Source organism: Homarus americanus, unplaced genomic scaffold (genome assembly GCF_018991925.1).
Source record: "Homarus americanus isolate GMGI-L3 unplaced genomic scaffold, GMGI_Hamer_2.0 scaffold39675, whole genome shotgun sequence".
In the NCBI taxonomy this organism is placed as follows: Eukaryota; Metazoa; Arthropoda; class Malacostraca; order Decapoda; family Nephropidae; genus Homarus; species Homarus americanus.
Window position 1 is genome coordinate 5,449,572 of NW_024736071.1, and position 22,029 is coordinate 5,471,600.

The 22,029-nt window shown below is 38.3% G+C and overlaps 1 protein-coding gene and 1 long non-coding RNA gene across 3 annotated transcripts in view; one reads left to right on the forward strand and one right to left on the reverse strand.

Annotated features, from left to right (window-relative positions):
• The first annotated feature begins 828 nt into the window (after positions 1 to 828).
• The window catches only part of LOC121871758 (nicalin-like), a 33,515-nt gene continuing 12,314 nt past the window's right edge, over positions 829 to 22,029 (forward strand). The window contains exons 1-9 of one of the 2 annotated variants that reach the window (XM_042374194.1): positions 829 to 1,151; positions 6,912 to 7,102; positions 8,649 to 8,811; positions 8,960 to 9,054; positions 11,092 to 11,175; positions 13,147 to 13,299; positions 13,985 to 14,149; positions 16,088 to 16,231; positions 21,695 to 21,844. In XM_042374194.1, coding sequence (XP_042230128.1) covers positions 998 to 1,151; positions 6,912 to 7,102; positions 8,649 to 8,811; positions 8,960 to 9,054; positions 11,092 to 11,175; positions 13,147 to 13,299; positions 13,985 to 14,149; positions 16,088 to 16,231; positions 21,695 to 21,844 — 1,299 coding nt within the window. In that variant the 5' untranslated portion in view covers positions 829 to 997. The remainder of the gene's footprint in view (positions 1,152 to 6,911; positions 7,103 to 8,648; positions 8,812 to 8,959; positions 9,055 to 11,091; positions 11,176 to 13,146; positions 13,300 to 13,984; positions 14,150 to 16,087; positions 16,232 to 21,694; positions 21,845 to 22,029) is intronic. The other variant, XM_042374195.1, reaches the window with a different exon arrangement.
• Positions 14,189 to 16,164, reverse strand: LOC121871759. The gene is made up of 3 exons (XR_006089941.1): positions 16,082 to 16,164; positions 15,121 to 15,289; positions 14,189 to 14,923 (listed from the first exon to the last, which is right to left on the reverse strand). It is a non-coding gene; the product is annotated as an uncharacterized LOC121871759 (long non-coding RNA).

A 22,029-nucleotide genomic window follows, 5' to 3' on the forward strand; every position in this document is an offset into this window, starting at 1 on the left:
CTTGCTGTCTTGGTATGGTGTGCCTGTAGTGTTTTGCTGCCTTGTATGGTGGTGTGCTCTTGGTAGTGTTCACACTGCTGGGTGTGTGTTGTGCTCTAGTCGTGTTTGGCTGCTGGGTGTGTTGTGCTCTAGTAGTGTTTGCTGCTGGGTGTGTTGTGCCTTAGTCGCTTGCTGCTGGGTGTGTGTTGGTGCTCTAGTCGCGGTTTGCTGCTGCGTGTTGTGCCTCAGTAGTGTTTGCTGCTGGGTGTGTTGTGCCTAGTCGTGTTTGCTGCTGGGTGTGTTGTGCTCTAGTCGCGGAAGTTCGCTGCTGTATGTGTTGTGCGCCGTCGTGTTCTGCTGCTGGGTGTGTGTTGTGCTCTAGTCGTTTGTTGTGTTGCGTATGGCATAGCTCTTAGTCGTGTTTGCTGGGTGTGTTGTGCTCTCTAGTCGTGTTTGCTGCTGGGTGTGTGTTGTGCTCTAGTCGTGTTTGCTGCTGGATGTGTTGTGCTCTAGCCGTGTTCACTGCTGGGTGTGTTGTGCTCTCAGTCGTGCTTTGCTGCTGGGTGTAAAGCAGTTTCAGCCGTGTTCGCTGCCGTATGTGTTGTGCGCCGTCGTGTTCGCTGCTGGGTGTGTGTTGTCTGCTGGCTGCTCGCTGCTGGGTGTGTTACAGTTTCTATAGTAGTGTTCACTGCTGATGTGTTGCTCTCTAGCCGTGTTCGCTGCTGGATGTGTTGTTCGCTGGCCGTGTTCGCTGCTGGGTGTGTTGTGCTCTAGTAGTGTTCACTGCTGGATGTGTTGTTCGCTGGCCGTGTTCGCTGCTGGGTGTGTTGTGCTCTAGTAGTGTTCACTGCTGGATGTGTTGTTCTCTGGCCGTGTTTGCTGCTGGATGTGTTGTTCTCTGGCCGTGTTCGCTGCTGGGTGTCATCAGTTCCTGGCTCCCACATGTACTGTTGTCGTCCTCACTCCTCACATATATACACCCGGCTCACCTGTGTTGTCTTAGTCACCCTTGAGGAGGATGGACCTGGTGGAGGTACTCAGGAGCTCCGTGCCCTACTGCCTGGTGGTGGCTCTCCCGCTGCTCATACTCATATCACCTGTACCGGTAGACGCCGCCGCCGAGTTCACCGTCTACCGTCTACAGCAGTATGACCTACACGGCTCTCCCCATGGCTAGTATTACACACGGTCATAGGTTAAGTTATAGTAGACGATATGGGATATTTTTCGTATTTTTGCATTTTTATTGCCCTACAACTTTTGGTTAGGTTAGGTTCTGTTGGCAAAACCTGGGGGGGCAATTAAAAGAAAATTTGGTAAATATTCGTCCATTGGTTGTCCTCAGGTTTTGCATGAGAATAGGTTAATTTTTATATTGGTAAATTTTTACTTTCGGTCATGAACTCTAGGGGTTGACCAATATGTATTTCTAGTGTATATTTGTAAATTTTTTAAACGAATATGACCTAATTTTGGCGGAAATTGATATCCCCCCACAACGTTAATGAGCGAAAACCTGGGAAATCGAGGTTTTGGGTGAGGAAGAACACGAAAACGAGTTATCTAACCTAACCTAACCTAACCTAACCTAACCTTACCTTACCTTACCTTTGGGCCGCGCCATGTCTGAAAGTACAATACCTTAGTTAGAAGTCCGAGATCACGTATTTACACATTTTCGTTTTATCTTCTTTACTACCCTTCTTGGCCAATTGCAAAACCACTGATGTTTGTCCTTTCTGAATTTACAGTGCGGACACTCGACAGACTTAGGGAAAACGCCGTGATTACATAGGAATTCTATAGCTTTAATGTCTTTTTCATAAAACTTTGCAATAAACTTAAAATAATCGTAGGAGCACTATTGGCACCCAACCTCGACCACGGCCATTGTCACACTGATTGAATTTACAAGCCATAGATTTTCAAATCCTTACCCAGGCTGCATTGAAAAATGCAAATGTGATAAGTCAAAAAAAAATTGCAGGCTGATATCTATACATCATTGGTCACGACTGGATGACGTCAGTCAATATTGCACCTGCGTGATCCACAACTAACTTGGTTTCACAGCGGTAACGTCTCCTGACAAAGACTGAAAAGTTCCTAAAATCAATTAAATTCAATTGTGTTGCTATTATTTGTTTCCGCCATGTATATATGGGGTTTAAAATTTTCACAATAGGGAGATCTAAATGTTTCCGTAGTTTATAAATTTCGAGCGCACTATATCCGAAAGTAAAATAATACCTCTGTATTTTTTGGTGTTTTATTCAAATCTGACCTTCATTTCTTGGGTAAATTTGCATTAGTACAGAACAACTCTGTTAGAAAGTCAAAACTATGTTGTTTTAGTGTATTTTTGTGTTTTGATTGCTTTTGACCATAATTTCCGTCGGAAATAGCCTGTTTTTAGTAATCGGGTTTTGGGTGAGGCGTTTTCTGACAAAAATCATGGCCAAGCCAATACAAAATACACCAAAAAACACTAGAAAAACATATAAACCGAACCTAACCTAAGAATTATGCTTAAAGGATGTTGGTTGATGAGTAGTTACAACTGTAACAGTGAAAGAATCATTTACAGAACTGATGTCCACTTCAGCTCACAGGAGTGTTGCCATAATAAAAGCAATTATTAATAACTCAGCAATGGTTATTGATGACAAAATAAGTATCAGTCAACATAAAACTTCTCACGACAGTATATATCCACGTGCACTTAGGAAAAAAACTTCAGGAACAAAATAAACATTTTCAGTTTCCATAAAAAGAAATTGACACTGATCTCAAGATATGGATCTGGTCCTTTTCGCTGCCACTAATGAAACTGTTTAAATTTTTCTGTTAAATCACAGTATGAGTAACAGAAGAACTTACTCTTATGATAATTGTCACAGTTACTTGGAGTACACATGACTAACTGGAAACTGTAGACTTGTCCTGTAGACTGGTTCTAGACGGAGTCTTCTGTAACAATATCTTCTTTGTAACAGTATACTGTATAGCACCATTTTTATTTTTTGTAACACTGACACTTGTTATTGTTAAGGGTCCGTAGATCCGCTGCCAGTAACTTCTTCATTTATTATAAAAATATTTCTTATATGTATTTTCAAAAAGGGTTTTCCTGTAAATTATCTCAATGTAGCTATTGAGAGTTAAATGAGGATGGAGGCTATGTTAAATAGCTCTGCTAAGTACTTCCTGTTGATGATGAGATAGTTGAGTGTGAATGAGTAGGAACCCATCGAGGGAGAACGGAAATACAGTATATCTGACGTCCTCCCTCGAGGGAAGACGGAACCATCCACAACGGCTCGAAATAATGTCGGAGACAACCTTCACACGACATGCTGAAAAACAAACTGCCCTTAGCGCGGGAAAAGCCCCTCAGCAGAGCGCAGCCTCATTATTGCCTGTAAAATAAACTACTAGTGCGCTCCTAGCCGCCTAATTATCTATGAAATGAACAATTTCCATTATAAATGATTATCATATTAGAACTCACTGATGAAAATATTGTAGTAAAATAAACAGTACAGGGGCTCCCTAAATTTGCGAGGGCTAAGTTCTCAAAATGGCCGCGAATCGCCAAATCCGCTAATAACGTTTGCTGACGGGGGATACATTTTTACTTGTGTGCAAAGAAATTTATACTGTATTCCCTTTATGTGTTTGCCCTTAGGACAATTATTTCTTTTATCTGTATTGTATATATGTGTGTGTGTAGACACACACAAAACAAATAAATAAGAATGGGAAAATTCTCTCATAAGAAATGAGAAACAAATTTATTAAAAATGTGAGTCTACCCTCAACTCCGTGCATTATTAATTTTTTTTTTTTTTTTTACACAAGGATTAGCCCACCCGGCACAGGTCACTGACCCACTTCGGGCCTGGGGGCAAAATGTAATAATAATAATTAGTTCATAGTAAATAAAACTTATAATAAAATATAAAAATAAAATAACAATAATAATAATAATAATAATAATAAAGAACCATAAAGATATACAAAAATGAAAAAAGGTCAATAGTGAGAAACGATATATGTATGCTTTGTTGTCAATAATACGAGAAACAATTGAGACCCTGCAAATGTTTGTAAATGAGGCAAAAAGTCAGATCAGTAACCTGGGACTTGGTCAAAATTTTCGTGATGCCATATGGCAGCAGGGTCTACCATTAGACAACACATTATGCTTCCAATATCTTCCCAGGCGGTAGTACCTCTCTGTTTGGTAGCTGCCTACTACCTACAGTAATAAAGTATGGACTTGAGGGTAGACTGTCACATTTTTATTAAATTAGTTTCTGATTATTTGCGAGAGGATTTTCCAATTATTATTTATTTGTATGTGTTTTGTGTGTGTGTGTGTCTATACACACACACACTCGCACATATTTACAATACAGGTAAAGGAAATTACTGTCTCTAGAACGAATGGCTCCCTGTCCCAGCCGGGAAAATGCCGGCAACTTCAAAACTACCCATAGACATTCTTGGGTACATCCAGGGTGTCATCCGCGAATGTTGAGGACTGCGAAATAAAAATCCTAGAACTTGGGGGGGGGCTATAATAAAAACAACTCACTCACTGTTTAGTCCTATATATTAACCCTAATTAGCTATATCCTGTACTGTACAATAAATTGACCTTTGTGGGTTAGGTTAATATGAAGCAGCTTAATTCAAGGTAAACTTAAGAAAGAAGCAGCACTTTGATATGTGGGATACATTAAACTCTTGTCATTTGTGAGGGATAGGTTGCAAGGACTGACGTATTGGCAAAACTGTGAATAGCAACTTATACTACCTTAGTGCACTACTGTATACTATACCAAACAACTGACCAGCCATGGCAGAACTCATCCCCTCTTTTAACTTATCTAATAATAAAACTTTCTTTGTCAGGGTTTTTACCCCGATATTTCAGTAAATTTGTAGTTTTGACCAACTACGGCTCTCGAGTTGAGCAATGTTTTTCCCAATGGTTTAGACAATTTTAAGTAACTTTTTTCTGTGACGTTCCCCTTGCAAATGACGTAGAATAACCTAAACTCCTAACCGGGGTGCTTGGCCCCCCTGGATCCCCTGGTATATTTAAGTAATTTGCGAGTGAAACTTCAAAGAAAAAAGTGTCTTAAAATTGTCTAAATCACCAGAAAAATACTATGCTCAACTTAAGAGCTGTGGTTGGTTGAAATTACAAATTGACTGCTATTTCCCTCTTCTTTCATGCCCCACCCAATAACAAATAATTTATGATTGAATGAGGCTAAAAAAAATACTACAGTGTTGTTGTTTTGATTATATTGATAGTATCATCCATAGAACAACTGTGGAATATATGAACAAAATATATAAACATGTTCAGGTTTTAACCTTCTGTTCCTCCTTTACCGAATGCAGTTTTGGTTAACATTGAGGAGAAGGTTACCATCTGAAGGAACAGGAGAAGGTTACCATCTGAAGGAACTTAGGGAATTGGACCAAAATTTCTGGAGATGTTATTTACATGATACTGAACAACAAACGGGAAAAGACATTGAACGGAACCTGACCTAACTTTATAACTTGGAGACTCCGCCCCCTGGATCATCTGCCATATAAAATTGTTTGGCCATATTAAGTTGCTAACCAGGGGGCATAGGACACCCAAAAGAAATTGACCGTAACTCTTATGCCCCAGGCAACGTAAAACCTGCTGGACCTTCACTTCGGCATATTTTGGTATTAAAAAAAAATTATTTTAAAATTCCACTGAAAAAATGGTATTTCAGACAAAATAAGTGCAGTCATTGTGAGCATACTGTTGTGGCTGGCATGCACGCGGTGCCATACATCCACGGATACCACGACCTCGCTGAAGGGATGGCTGGCTTGGTGGAGTGAGTTCCATTGTCTGTATGACTGTACTCACCGTTGGCTGCCTCAATAACCTCTACATCATCTGCGTCTATTTCCTCCCCATCACTTTGGTCATCTGATACTGTACTGTATCATTGCCACTCAAATCAAACAACTCAAGATGAAAAGCACTACTGTTTAGGGTGTGGGGGAGCGAGGCGGGTTATGAGACGTCAAATGGCATGCTTCCATCACTGGACCACTAGAATCGAGACTAAGATTATGTGCGAGTTAATTTGCCAAATAAATAAATATCCTATGCAAAGTACTTCATCCTGCCTAAACATTCAAACTATTCCACAAAAATTAGGGACATAGAGGAGTATAACCTGGGGTCACTATTGTGGGTGCCGGAGAGCTTACAGTATTTTCTCCTATTATTAAGGCACACTGGTACATTGTAATGACTTTTATGTAAACTCTATGGTTACCTAACACACAACAATGGCATCAGTGCTCAATCGTGTGAGAGGTGACCGATGTATTTTAGCTTGGTAGAAACATATCACTTGTCAGATTTTTTATTAATTTTTATGGATATTTTTTATATTATAATAGATGCTTTTAACACTAATAAGTCATATTTAGGTACAGTACATCAACTTCGTATAAATCAGTGGGTGATGTAGACGACGGACTGTACAGTAATGAACATTTGTTGTATACAGTACTGTATTGTATATAGTGTACAGTACAGTAGTGTATGTTAGTGATGTACAGTGTATGTGAAATGATATATTTCTGCTATAATTTTTTTTTAACTTGCTGGGTATTTATTTTTCTGTAATGTGCTACAGTATTTGGTTTAGACTAGTTAGTGCATTATTCTTTTACAGAGATTTTTTTTTTTAAGAACTGTTTGTAAGTCATTTATCTTGCTCTGTTACCCTTTGTGGCAATTGTATTACAGTAGATATACACTGTTCCCAACGTAACTTATGTATTATTAGATGTTGATTATTGCTATGAAGAGCAATTCTTGTACTAAACAGTTTTCATAATTTTGCTACACACAGGTAGTCGGAGCAGCTTAGTTAATGTAGAAGCTCGGAGTGTAGACGCAAGCTCTGTAGCACGGCGGTGTGTGCTGGCGCGCCTGGCTGACCTCACTTCCACCCACTACCAGAGGGTGGTCAGTCAAGGCGCTGCAGCTCTACTAATACTTCTGCCAACAAACTTGACTGCTTTCTCTGAGGACCAGTGCCAGGTAGTAAACACATTGCCTTTTACCTTATTGTTCACAAGTACAGTACAGTACTGTACTAAGTTTTATGGCATCAACTGAAATAATAATGCCTTGTTATGTTCCAAAATCATCAGAATTGTTAAAACTTGTAAGTGGATGTGAGCCCATGTGGCTCATTTGCTAGCCTTTGTTTCCCTTCAGTTAAGTGACTTATTCACTCTTAAAGTCAAATGCTCTTGACATTGTCAAACCCCAGTGTTTTGCTTATTATTTCTCCCCCAAGACTGCAATTTCTTTGTACAGGTATGTGGGTCCAAAAATTTTTACCATAAGTAATTAGGACTAGTAAATGCCCTGCACACTGTGTCTGAAGTACAGTAGTACTTAATGTATCAGCACTTCCAATGGTGTTATGATGCATAATGAGACAGTTTATGAGTGAAGAACTGGTGAACTTGGAGGAGCTGGAATTTATTATATCCCACATCACATAAGTGTATAACATTGTATTTGTGTATGTAAAATACTGTACCTTGGTTATACACTGATCCCTGCACATGTTTCAGGTTCTGTATGAAATAAGGTTTTAAAACAGCAGAATGACAAGCTGATGAAGTCCACTTTTGGGAGGAAATTTATGTTGTGGTTCAGGTAGCTTAAACTTATATACACTGTAAATATAAATGATCATCTTTGTTGTTAAGTGAACATATCTAGTTAACCCCTTGTCTATGGTGCCGTCGCTCACCCGAATAAAATCGTCTTGCATTAGCCAAGTAAAATATTAAAAGTTGTGTTTCTGTAGTGAAAGAGTCATGATGAAGTGTGAGTGTTAAGTTTAATGTCATTTTTTGTGATTTGTCTCACATAAACATATTAGGTTGGTTATTACTCCTTGAGTTATATTTGAGGAATATTCATGCTACTCCCCCTCCCCTCTGCCAGCTGCTCTCAGATACACATTTGTCTCCACATACAATATTCTCCTACACTTATTTGTTCTTATTTTTATCTTTATAGTACTGTACAGTATACAGTTTTCTCTTGATTCATAAGACAAATCTGTTGTTACTTACATGTAACACTTACAGTAAATAACAATCATCTCGGTGACAACAGTTGTTGACAACCAGACTTATATGTCTGATTTTCAACCCGGAGAGTTCTGTTTCATATTTTTTAATTGATGTAATTTTCTTTTAATAACCTTGTTATACACTTAAAGACCTTAGTTGTTGAAGTGCAGTAATAACATAACAACAACTGATTTTCTCTAAACAGTTCAGATAAGCAGTGTTATCCTCTCCCTTCCCATCCATACATTCACTTTTATCAGACTGGGGTCTGCCCCAATAGTCTGATTTATCGAGGTTCTACAGTATAGGAAATGTAAGTTAATTGGTGAGGGAACACTTGTGTGAAAAGGTAATATGTGAGCATACATGTTTAATAGATACTTGAGACCATCTGGGATAAATATAACATACAAATGTGACACCCTGTACAGTACGTAGTTAGCTGCCGAAAATCAGTTATAAATGTGTTAGTTGTCCATAATGCTTCTTAGTTTTTGATAATGTTACAGCTGGTTCATGAGGTAGAAGCAGCAATGTTGGAAGCAGACTCCCAGTTAGCTGTTTATATGGCATATGAGACACAAGAGCTACTGGACATGTATGAATCTGTGCGTACAGCTACAAACACTGACGGTGCAACATCAGCTGCAGCGGGTGAGTGTGTTCTTTAGTGTAATGTATTAATATGTTGAAAGGAATTATGTGCAACAAATCCAGCATACTGTATATTGCTTAGTTATATAAAAATATTTTTATAATATCTCTGTATCTTGTACTTTCATTTATTGACCTTTTCTCCCAGCCATGATGAGTTCCCTGTCTACAGACGGATACCAAATAGTTGTTGGTGGGAGCCAGTCCAAGCTCATGGCAGATATGACCATTGCTAACGTCCAAGTTAGTGTTGAAGCTTTTTATATATATATATATATATTTTTTTTTTCTCCATGTTGTAATCTAAGCAGATGTCTAGAGTTACTCAAGGAAGGTCAGGGATAGAAAAAGAATACTTTTATAACTGGATATTAGAGAATTTGAAAATGTCATCAGTTCCTGTCCCTAATTTACAAAGGTTTGGTTATGAAAATCTGAAGATATGACAAAATAAATTTTGTCTCATCATTTGATTTATGACTGAAGAAACCCAAGTTACACCGACTAGCACCAAGACAGTACGTAAAGTAATATTTAAAGGCAATAGCTTGGGTTATCCAGCCACCTAATGAAAAATATCTACAGAAGAAAAGTTATTTCTCACCTCAAGAATAAAGTAAATTGAGTGGAGTAATACAGTAGCACCTCTCCTATTTAAGTTTTTTCTAAAGAAAAAGAAAAGATGCTAAGTCAGTGCTGCCATCTTTGTTAACTTAGCACCAGGATGGCCCATTGTAGTCCAAACACTTGATAGACAATAATAACACTGTACTGTACTCAACTCTACTGCACTGTAATCTACTCTACTGCACTGTAATCTACTCTTCTGCACTGTACTCAATTCTACTGCACTGTAATCTACTCTACTGCACTGTAATCTACTCTACTGCACTGTACTCAATTCTACTGCACTGTACTCAACTCTACTGCTCTCAACTCTACTGCACTGTAATCTACTCTTCTGCACTGTACTCATCTCTACTGCACTCAACTCTACTGCACTGTACTCTACTCATTTCTACTGCACTGTAATCTACTCTACTCCATTGTACTCTATGGCACTGTACTGCACTATTCTACTCTACTGCACATTAATGATTGTCCATCAGACCAAAGCATACAGCCCAGAGAAGTACAACACACATAACAGTAACTAGATGAGCAGGTGTACTCCCACTTAATGAGTGCTGAGTTCAGCTTGCAACACAGTGATGAACCCAGTGCACAGTTAGACAGTTTGGTGGAAACCTACGGCAGCATTACCAGGAGTTTAATAAATGCCGCCACCAACCTCTATCACCGCCTGTTTTCCGCCTCAAGTAGAATCCAGTGACACTGACTCGGCCACTCTGGAGATGGGTGGTGAAGCTGAAGTTGCTTTACAAGTGTCTACAGTTGATTTTGATGGCTTTGAATTTGACTAGCTTTCACCCCCTACCTCAGACACCCATCATCTCCAGAGCTTCCCACACCTCCACTATTTGGTGGTGTATCACATAATTAACTTCCTGGGCTTTCTTAAAATATTTATTTAATAATATAGATGCAGTTTATGCGACATTTTTGCAGAAGTAAGAATGATGAATGACATTGACTGAAAAGAGAATGTTTGTTTACTTACTCTATTTGAGCTGCCATGAATTAATGGGAAATGGTCTGAAGAAAAATAACTTAGTTCAATTTGTTGAAATAGTTGATCCAGATGCCATTGGCAGCTAAAAGAAAACAGACTTGATCTGTATCAGAGATGACCTGTTGTCTCATGGGGAGTGTCCCCAACTTGTGTATCATATTTTTTTACTCATTTATTCTTCTATTTCTACTGTTGCTTAGTCTAGTTTTGAGGTATACAGTACTGTGCAGTATTTATAAATATTGAAGTGTAAATACCACAGGTATTCAAGCAGTAGTGAGATAGAGGATGACCATGGATAGATTTCAGGTGAGTGAACAATAGAGGAATGGTTGGGTGGACATGGGAAAGGTTTATGATGTGGAAAACATTTTCGGTCTGAATTACAGGATTTCTTTTGAAAAATCTTAAATATCATGTTGATTGTCAATGAAAACTGAATTATGATATAAGCCAATAATTTGTCTCACTTAAAAGAGAATCACTTTAAACCATTTTGTTTTAAGTACTGTACAGTATTGACCTGTGGGAGAACAATAGTGTAGTACTGTACTATAGTCTCTCACTTAACCCAGGCATTGACTAGTGTCTTGTTAGGTCTTGCCTTTAATTATGAAATCTTGAGTGTATGTTTTTCCTTGTTTTAGGGGAAACTAAGTGGATATGGCGTGGAAGAACAGCTGCCAACGATAGCCATTGTGGCCCACTACGACGCCTTCGGTGCTGCTCCAGTAAGACTTATTTATCTTGTTAATGTATTAGTGTAGTGAGATATGCTACCAAATTACAGTACAGTAGTAATTTTGAAGTGGTCAGTTCAACATAATCCTTGGGGAAAAACTTTGAGATGAGAGGTTGGCTCTTTAAGTTAAGAAGTGAAGAAGGGCTTAGAAGCCTCTGCATCAAGTAAGGAATGATGAAGGAAAGGAAGAGAACTATACATGGATTTTAAAATGAAAGTAGAAAGGATATTGTATCTCATGGGATCTTGTCTGAAGGGTTGTTGGTCTCGAGACTCAAGTTCGTGTGGCTCAACTATATAACTACAGAAGATCAAGTCATCTTCCTGTACAGTGTGACCCCCTGAACCACCCTTATGCTTGGGTCTCGCACTAGCTGACCCACCCAACATCTCGCAGTAGTTTGGCATCTTCATCATTTGTCCGTGCTCTTTTGAGAAAAAATAAAAATAAAAATCATTACAATACTGTAATCTAATGTGGCATGGAAATAAAGAAAATTTAATATAAAACAATAAAATAACAAAAATGGAGACCTTTGGTGTGTACATGTATGGAGTCAGTTAGCTGTAACTGTGCCACCGACTCGCCACCCAGCTGCGTTCTCTCTCCCCTGTGTGACGTCATGACATACACACTATGCAGTGCAGCAGCAGCCTCGTACATCTCTGAGTCAGCTGGGTGACTGCCCGGCTAAACTGTGTTGCTTCAACCAGTGGACAGTTTCAGTGTTTGTACATTTAAAGTGTTTTATGATACTGTTTGTTAAATTATTGCTAAGGCATCCTTCTCTCTATTGCACAGGTTCTGTGAACATATCCCAGGTATTTGTCATAAATTTATTCTTTATTGGTGAATTTTTCTGCAATCTTGGTCTCTACGAGGAAAATTAATGGCAGTTTCGTGGCGGTGAGAGTGAGAGAGAAAAAAGGGCATACTGTACTGAGAGAACTTTTGAAGAAAAGGTCAAAATATTGGATTTACTAAAGAGTGATGTAACAAACTCTGAAATTATGCATCAGTTACATAAGGAATAAAAAAGAGGTTATATGTATATATACAGTACAGGGGGAACCCAAATAATGGAGAGTTTGCATTTACACAGAGAACTCAGGAACATAACCCTCACATAATCTGTAAATAGAATGAAATGATTTGGTGTTCTCACGAGCACTTTGTGACAGTCACCTTGTATAGTGTATTGGTAATGTACTATTGAAGAAGCAATTACCCTTCTAGGCACAGCAGGATCATTTAGCTCAGAAAGAAAAGGTTCCCTAACAAAATGGTCATCACCATGTAAGGTAAGAGTCACCCACATATACCTACGCATAGCCTTTGCATTCTTATGGAAATTCAGTTTCTTCCCCCATCAGAAAACGGGATCTCGCACAGAAAAATTTTGAGTGAATAACCGTTGTGACCTGATTTAGTAAAGGAGGGATGGAAGCTGGAGCATTTGCTTTGTACTTGATCATAAATGGAATTTCAGGATTTATTGCCCCACAGCTGCTGTAAGGTAATGTATTTATGACTGAGTTAACCAAATGAAATCTGGTACATAAAAATAGTCTGCAATAGGCTGCAAAAGAGTTGATAATACATAAGGAATGTTTCCATGTGTTATGCACATAGCAACTCTTCATTTAAAAAGGAAATTAGAAAGTTTAATTTGACAACTCTTGTTTTCATTCAAGACAAGAGTTGTCATTAGCAATAAAAGGACAGGAAGTATTGCTGCCACTTACCCAGCAGTGTTTAGGTAGTGCTGTTGTTCAGTTTCTTTGTCAACATTTGTAACCCCATGATGTAGTCAGTGTGTTTTGTATAAAATGTCTATAGTACAGTAAGTTTTATACATACAGTAAGAATTTGTCTTAAAATATTTTATATTTTTAGTTACAAGTACCATATGTGACTGCTTGAAGAGTATTTTAAAGTTTAATTTTGCATTTGTGACAGGAACTATCATGGGGAGCAGACAGCAATGGTTCTGGCGTAGTGATACTGCTGGAGTTGGCTCGCATCTTCTCCCGCCTCTATGCTTCTCCACGAACGCACCCTCGCCTCAACCTGGCCTTCCTGCTCTCTGGAGGTGGCTACATCAACTACCAGGTCAGGTTATACATTTTTTTTAGTAAACAAATTATTTTCATGCTAAAAAGTTGTGAACTTCGTTACCCCTATTTTGCTATAAACTTGTTTATTAATGGCTGTCTTGCTTAAGTCAGGGATGACTGTCTTATTTAAGTCAGGGATTGCAGATTAAACAGGACTTAAGGTAATTAAACTCATTCCTGTACATTTACAACTTACTTGATTTTTTGTGTCAGTTTTTTCTTTTCTAGATATCCACACCATTTTTGCAAACCTTTGTTGGTTCTCTGTCCAACACATCAATCATTCAGAGTACCATCCTTATGTCTGAGTGTTGGTGACCACAGTCCTCCACTCTAAACGTTCTCAGGCTGATTTTACCAAGCTTCCAAGATTTTGTATCTCTCTGGGGACCCAGTTTTTAATTTAATCATCCATCCCCATCTCTGCCTTCCCCTGGCCCTCCCACCCTCAACTTTGTCCATTAATATTTCTGTTATTATCCCTCTTCCCTAGTTATATGACCAAAGTATCTCATTTTTCTGTACATTTCAAGTATTACTCTTGAAGTTTTTGCTAATTGTATTACTTCTTCCTTTGTTTTCCCATGATTATTGTGAAAGGAAACTTTTCTATTGAGAAAAACTTAAATAAATGACAATAGTAACATATGAAGACTAATATAATATTTTTGTCTTTTCAGGGATCAAAGAGGTTTTTAGAAGATCATCTAGATGCTTCTGATTCTCCCCTGCTCTCTGAAACTCACTACACACTGTGTTTGGACACACTAGGCAGTGATAATGCACTGAGGCTTCATGTATCCAAGCGACCCAAGGAAAACTCCCCTGGCTACTACTTTTTCCAGGTAAAAAAAGTCATAAGTTATTTTTTCTCTACCCATTTATCTGTGAGACATAGATTCATATACAGGTCCAACCTCTCTAATTCAGTAGCCTCGGGACCAGTGAGGTGCCGGACCACGGGAGTTTGCCCCCGAGAATCCCATCCATAAACACCCCCCTAACAGGGCTCCTAGGGTTGCCAAATCTCATTATAACATTAATATAGGTAGTCAATGCTTAACATGAGAGATGGGCTCCTAAAATATCTCCTGCTGTGGTAATTTGTGTTAAATCCCAAAATGGCATTGAAAGTCTTGTAAAATATGGGAGAGGCGTTGGCAGGAAGAGTGACTACAGGACTGCAGCCCCAAAACATACACTAAAAACTTCCTTAACTGTTCTCTTTTGGACACTGATAACATTACTACTGTATTTCAAAACACCTGTTTTTATGTTGAGTAAATAATTGTTTTTAATGGGGTGGTTGAGGGTTTTAGAATTGGTTAAAATAAAAATATTATGAAACAACACTTGTTCACTAAATAATGTAGCTGCTGTACTGTAGTGGTCTAATCAGATTTGCTGTAGACATGATGAGAGCGACTAAGTACAAGAGGGAAGATACTGTACAGTACAGTATATATGGTGGCTGTGAACCAGGTCTTGACGTATTTGCCAGGTTTTTTGTGTTGATTCCGTATTATATTCTCATATGATCAGCCTTTTATGATGTGTGAGTCATGGTTAATATCAAATCTTCAATACAGTAAGTCTTCGCTAACGTCGTGGTTCCATTCCTGAAAACCGTAACATAACAAAATCAATTTTCCCCATAAGAAATAGATCAAATATGGAAGTTACATTTCCAGCATCCTTCCTTTTGCCCCATAAAATACATTACAAATACATAAATACAATGGAATTTTTATAGAAAATAGTATATATTATACATCCCAAAAGATAAATAAACTAATTCATTTTGTATTGTACTCACTGATGGGCGGAGGAGGAGCGCATGTGTGGTAGGTAAGGGAGAGGAGGAGGGTGGCGAGTCACTCAAACCCCGAGGGTGGCTCCTCCTCCTGCTCTGACTGGGTGATAGAGGGTGATGCACCATACAAAGTAGTCCGTGACGACGTTACACCGAATCGGCGGGACGTTGTCTGTATCATGGGGATCTAAAGAGTAGCGACGTTATAACGAAACAACGTTGTCGGGGCAATGTTAAATGAGGACTTGCTGTAGTAGAAAAAATGCTTGTAATTTGACTTGAAAATAAAAGGATAAACTGTATCTGAAGGTATTCACCCAGGATGTGTTCCTGGAGAGAGAATATTCAACAAATCAACTTACAACAGGATCACTGTAACATGCTTTATAGTGTTTGATATGGTGTTACCTACTAACAATGTTATTTATTACCACTGAGTGATAATGATGACTACTTGTACAAACACTAGATAACAGATTAGTGAATAAATCGGTGAATATGCAAACACATAATATACTATCTTTCTCTCTCATACATTAATGGATATGTACACTCAGGCGCCATAGTTTCGATGCACCCTCTACCACTACTCCTGGCTCGAGGGAAATCGTAGTCAGGGCAGCAAACCGAACGGTCCCTCTTGTGGAGTAATGTTAAGTATAGTGATGGTAAATAAAGTGTTGAGAAGTCACTAAAAAAACTGTATCGTGCATATATTCTCTCAGATATTACAACATGAACTGCTATTTCTACACAATACAGTGAAGCTTCGAGCTACCACATTGCACCACTGTACGATGGGGGGCGTTCGGTATGAAGCCAAGACTATGATTTCCATTGAGTCAGGGGTATAGGGTGCATTGAAACTATGGCGTTTGAGTGTACTTGCATTGCTATTCACATAGACAGATGCTTGTGCATACAAAGTTGCAAATTCATTCATTCCAGTTGTATGTTTTCTTACATTTAGGCATTGGAAGAGGCAGGAGCAGCAGCAGGAGTTACTGTGGAGATGGTCCACCGCAAGATCAATCTCCAGGAAGACACACAGGCTTGGGAACATGAGAAGTACAGTATGCGCAGACTCCCAGCCTTCACACTCTCCAGGCTCCCAGTAACTACTATTTTACCTCATTGTTGCCAGCAGCTAAGCTTACTAATTATTATCATGTATTGTCACCTACAGCCAAGATCAGTTTTATGCAGTTGGTAAAAAATTCTTGAAACGACATAATTGTGCATCATTGTTACGATCTCTCCATCCTATTTAATTCATCATCATAGTTATACAGCCATTTTACACACTTGTATGGGTAAATCACAGTTACCTGATGGCAGCTCTCCACACTGCAGTCTCTCTTGTCAGGTTCTTAAGCCAAATGTAATTTCTTACAAACTCTCCCCCATGTCATTCTTGGCTCTCCTCCCCTCCACATTTAGGCTCATAAATGTTGAACAACTACCGTATTTGCTGGCCTATAAGGTGCATGGCCGTATAAAGCACATCCCTATTTATGAGAAAATTTTGTTGGAAAAAAGAATTTAGTACAATTCATCAAATATGTATTCAAAGTGATTTTAAAGTGTTTTTTAAAGGGAAAGCATCAGATTTTCTGCATGTACTGGTAAATACAGGAATACCTGTATGAATGCAGGCAACCCATTGTACAATCTGGGTGCTTGTATAGGAAAAGGATTGTGCAGTAAAAGAACATTCCTATACTGGTCCAGGCCTCTCAAGGTGTGAAGGATCATCACTACTACACCAAATCATTTCAGAATGTGTAGTCAGTGGAATTAGTAGTTTGGCCAAATACTTAGGCTCACCAAACATAGTGTAAGAATTTTTATTTTTATATTATATAACCGTATAGCTTTTTATACCAACAGGAAAGCCTCCGATAACGACGATTCATATTTAAGACCCTGGTTAATTTAGGACCCAATTCAATTTACACCATTACATTTTTCGTATTACGACAATAATATTATAAGAAATAAAGAAAAATTACATTTAAATATAAATAATAATTAAATCCCAATATGTATTACTGTATAAAAAAAACACACCTTGTGCACGGAGGCTGCCGGGCTTGTGAGTGGTGACGCCAGGATAAACAGTCACAGCTGGCGGGCCTTTTGTTTTCACGCATTTGAACAGGAAAATGAAAAAAACTTTCTCAGGTTTTTTACGGCATTTTTTAGCCCCTATTCAACATAGCAGGAGAGCACGTGATGGGAGTGCTGGTTCAAGGGCTAAAAGAAAGTGTATCAGCTTAGCCGAGAAACTAGATGCGTTAAAACGATATGAAAAAGGTGAGAGGCCTGTGGATATTATATGGTGCAAGCAATGAACATATCTGAAGTGGATCGATTAACAGAAAGAAATATTAAAATTAACAGGGACGTGAAAAATGCAAATGACCTCTACATAAAGATGTATTGTATAATTAATGAGAAAAGAAAGCAGCTGTGCAAGGTTCTTTCAACAGCTTTATTATTCCAAGGCCTAAACTGTCAACAACTTCAGCTACACCATCAAATTCAATATCATAAGCAGCTTTAGCAAAAACTTGAGGTTCAGTAACAGTTTCAGCAACAGATATGATATCTTTATGGAAAGCTTCAGCATCAGCCAGAGTTGAACCTGCAGCTTCAGCCAGAGTTGAACCTGATGACTTCGTCATCTGAGTTAAAATTCACACAACATTCATTGGCTGTCCTTATATTTTAGACTTTACCACCATTTGTGAGTAGAATTTTTTATTTACATTAGTAAGTATTATTTAAAACTCATATGGACAGTAATAAGTGTTGCTTTCATATTCTTATGTTGAGAAATGACGGTTTTCACATATACGCACTTACATATGATGGCGTTCCCAATCTATTTCGTGGTTAGCTACTTCTATTGTTCCATTTATTAACATTAATAACATTACTTAAAACATACATATTAATTTTTTTACATTAATTTTACTACAGCCTCAACCAGGGTCTTATTTTCTTCAGTTTCTTACGTAGAACCTTCGTCACTCACGAAAACAATGCCGTCTCGTCTCCTCTTGTGTGTTTTAATATTCTACATAATATTAATGAATTGTATTGTTCATTCCACATATATAAACATTAATTCAATCAAATATATGTTCAGTAATAAACAATAATTAATCTTTTATACATATTCTTCATGAGATAATTGATGCGGTTTCCTGAGTGTGGAAGTATACATTTCTGTTCCACAATCACTCTTTTTTTCTTTACCATCAGTGGCTACTTCTACTATACAATAAATAACATTAATTAAAAACTTACATTTATTTTTTCTACATTAACATTAGTACAGCAACAACCAGGGTCTTATTTTCTTCAGTCTCAGATGGATAACTGACATTATGGGTGTAAACTCTGACAACAATGGCGTCCCCTCTCCTCTTGTGTGACCATATTATTATTATCATCATTATTGATTTACATTGTATAAGGTTCATTCATAAAGTATTTAATGAATATATAGTTGCATTTTTCATTAATTGTATTGTTTTTGGGGAAAAAAGGGTAAAAATGCCTCACAAAAGATATGAAAAAGTCACACTGGGGAATGCATCTCATTTTTATTATTGCTTTGTGTTAATGGTAATTAACGATTCACGATAAGATAATTCACCTTACACTGCAATAGTGGAGGACACACTGCTGTCGTTATTCGAGGCTTTACTGTACAGTAATATCTCCATTAGCCAGAATCCGTCAAACCCTGAACTCTCCGATAGCTGGAATTGAAAAAAAATTCTGGTTTTAGGAACAAATTTTCCGAGGTTGAGCGGAGGAATAGTGGTCTCATTTTACTGACCTTCTGATGGAATGTCAGGTCACTCTTTCTTGGGTGGGGGATTAGTGGGTCTCATGACCTGAAGATGTCTTGAATAAACACAAAAACTAAAGTATTTTGGGGGAGATTGTTATAAGTATAAATGAGAAAGGTTGTATCCGTTCAACATTATATGACATAACATTTTAAAATATGGAGTGAGAAAGCAGAAAAGTGTGGGTGATTAGAGAGATGGAGTGGTAACATGCACCAGTGTTGCCAAGTGATAAGCTCCTCAACAGAAGATCTTTTAATTCGCCTCCAGGCAGTCACACAACAAGACCCTCACTGGATGCTTGTTGTCTTAATTCCCGTGTGTGTGCGTTTTGAGCTTGCCAAGCACATTGTAGGATTTGAAGAAGTTGATGAAGAGTTTGTTCAGGAGTCAGGTGGTGAGGTGACATGCCAAGACACTTACACAACACACACATCAACAGCACTACTAAACCATTGTGTTATAACATTTTACATTATAATTTCTATCTTAAAATTAATTGATACATGATGGCTCGACAGGACTACTTTTGCATTTAGACAACTGATCAATGAATAAACCTGGGCATATGGAGACTCATTATACATTAGTCATGTCACAAAGCTTTGAAACCGCAACCACATAAATTATCACAACCTGTACTTGCCAACAGTGCATAACAGAGATGTAACCGATCGCCCAAGTGGCTAACGAGCCGATCAGTGGTGAAGAGGGTAAAAGTAAAAGTACTCAAATGTACTAAGTTAATTATTAATATTAATATATCTTACAAGAATTCCAGCAATGCAAGTTATATTCTTGTAAGTCAAGTCAATGACATTTTATAAGGTTAATCTCTCATTGTGAACTAGTAAGAGGTTGAAGGATCCATTGGGGGTAAAAGTGACTGCACCACCCCCCTCCCTCCCTCACTGTTTGTCTAAAGTACTGACTCATTCATGATATGTACAGTACTATAATAATTATTTGTTTTTCATTAATTAGTACAGATACGTTACTGTAATAATCTGTGCTTATTAATACATGTAGTACCCTTCATATACATTACAGTATAGTACTATGTGTATACCTCATAGGTAAAAAAATAATGTCATTCAAGGCATATTCAGGTCATAAGACCCACTTATCCCCCACCCAACACTGGGTGACCTGACATTGGATCAGGTCAGGTTAGTAACGTGACCCGACAGTATAATCTCCCAGCCAACCTTCATCACAAGTGTTAAGACATGATTAGCTATGTATTACAGTCAATTGAGTGAAGCGTCTGCCTATTCTAGGCTAAAGATGACAGGATCTCCTGGAGTACAATATATACAGTACACAAGAACACTTGCCAACAGTGTGTAACAGACATGACCGATCGCCCAAGTGACTAAGGAGCCAATCAGTGGTGAAGAGGATAAAAGTATCACAGCTTTTTTCACGCCCGTATCGTATAGGGCTTTTGTGTTTTTTAAATATATTTATTTAAACAAACTTTTAGATAAAGTATACAGGATTATTTTGATAAAAAATGGTGTGTAACGAAATTAGAACTGATTTTACTGACTCCGGTATCAACATTTCTTACGTTTTTTTTTTTAAAAGAGAATGGAATTTCCATCACTGTATCAGATAGAAATATTTCGTTCAAGGATATCTTATTGGAAAAGTTTCGTAGAGAATTTATTAAGGATCATTATGATATCGAATTCATCTCCCTATCACAATTAGCCACACTTGAGTGAGGAGGGGGGGGGTGGGGATGACCGTGCAGCCTCCCCCCACCCCCCTCACTCCCCAAAAAGGTTGACTCCCACACTCTTCAGCCAAACATTACACACACACACACACACCACACACACCACACACACACCACACACACCACACACACACCAAACAATGGAATTAAGAGGGCAGACATAAGGAGTGAAGGTCTTATTGTGTGACAAATTTGCATGTGTGTGACTGTGAGTTAAATATTAGCTGTTGAGGAGTGCTTGGCAACACTCATTTCCACTCCATCTCTCCAATCACCCACACCTTTCTGCTTTCTCACTCCATATTTTAAAATGTTAAATAATGTAATGTTGAAGGGATACAACTTTGATCATTTATACTTATCACAATCTCTCTAAAAATACTTTAGGTTTCGTGTATATTCAAGACATCTTCAGGTCATGAGACCCACTAATCTCCCGGCCAAGAAAGGGTGACCTGACCTTCCATCAGAAGTCAGGGCAGGTACAGGAGACCCACTAATCCCCCACAGCCCCATGGGAGTGGAAAGTACTAGTCTTTGCTATAACACACAACTTCATTCATGCCCATATCATAAAGATTTTTAATTTTCAAATATATTTATTTTACCAAACATTTAGATAAACTATTCTGGATTTTTATAATAAAGAAATGGAGTTTCTAACTTAATTAGAACTGCATTTACGGATTCAGGTAGTTTAGACTCGAGGAAAACATCCCCAGCACCCAGAGACATTCTGGGGAAGTGGGCTAGTGTCTGTGTGTGCAAGATGTCTAGTTTAGACACTAGGAAACTTTGACCAGTACCGGGTAACCGGAAAAGATTCCGGGGATAAGGAATTTTTCCGGGTTTGAGAAAGTCATCTGGTTACCTGGAAATCTCTCATCCCCGGAAGTGCTCTGCACCAATTGTTCCGGCTAATGGGGATGAGCTTCATTGTCTTCTAGCAACTCTTGTTCACTTTCAGGGACCCAAGACTGGGGAACGTGGAAGTGTTTTGGACACACCAGAGAATGTAGACATAACTGCTTTGACTCGTAACACAGCATTGGTAGCTACGGCACTTCTTCGTCATATCTACAATACATCTGTAGATGGTATCTTTGATAATGGTTTGGTAAGTAGATTGAATGCTAGTTATTTTTTAGTGGGGAGCACAATATTGTCCTTAACACAGTTTGTTTTCTCAGACAGGATTTTGAAGATGTATTTACATGATAAATATATATATATATATATATATACACACACACACACACACACAGTTAACCCTCACTTTACGCGGTTAATGTAACCCGGAGG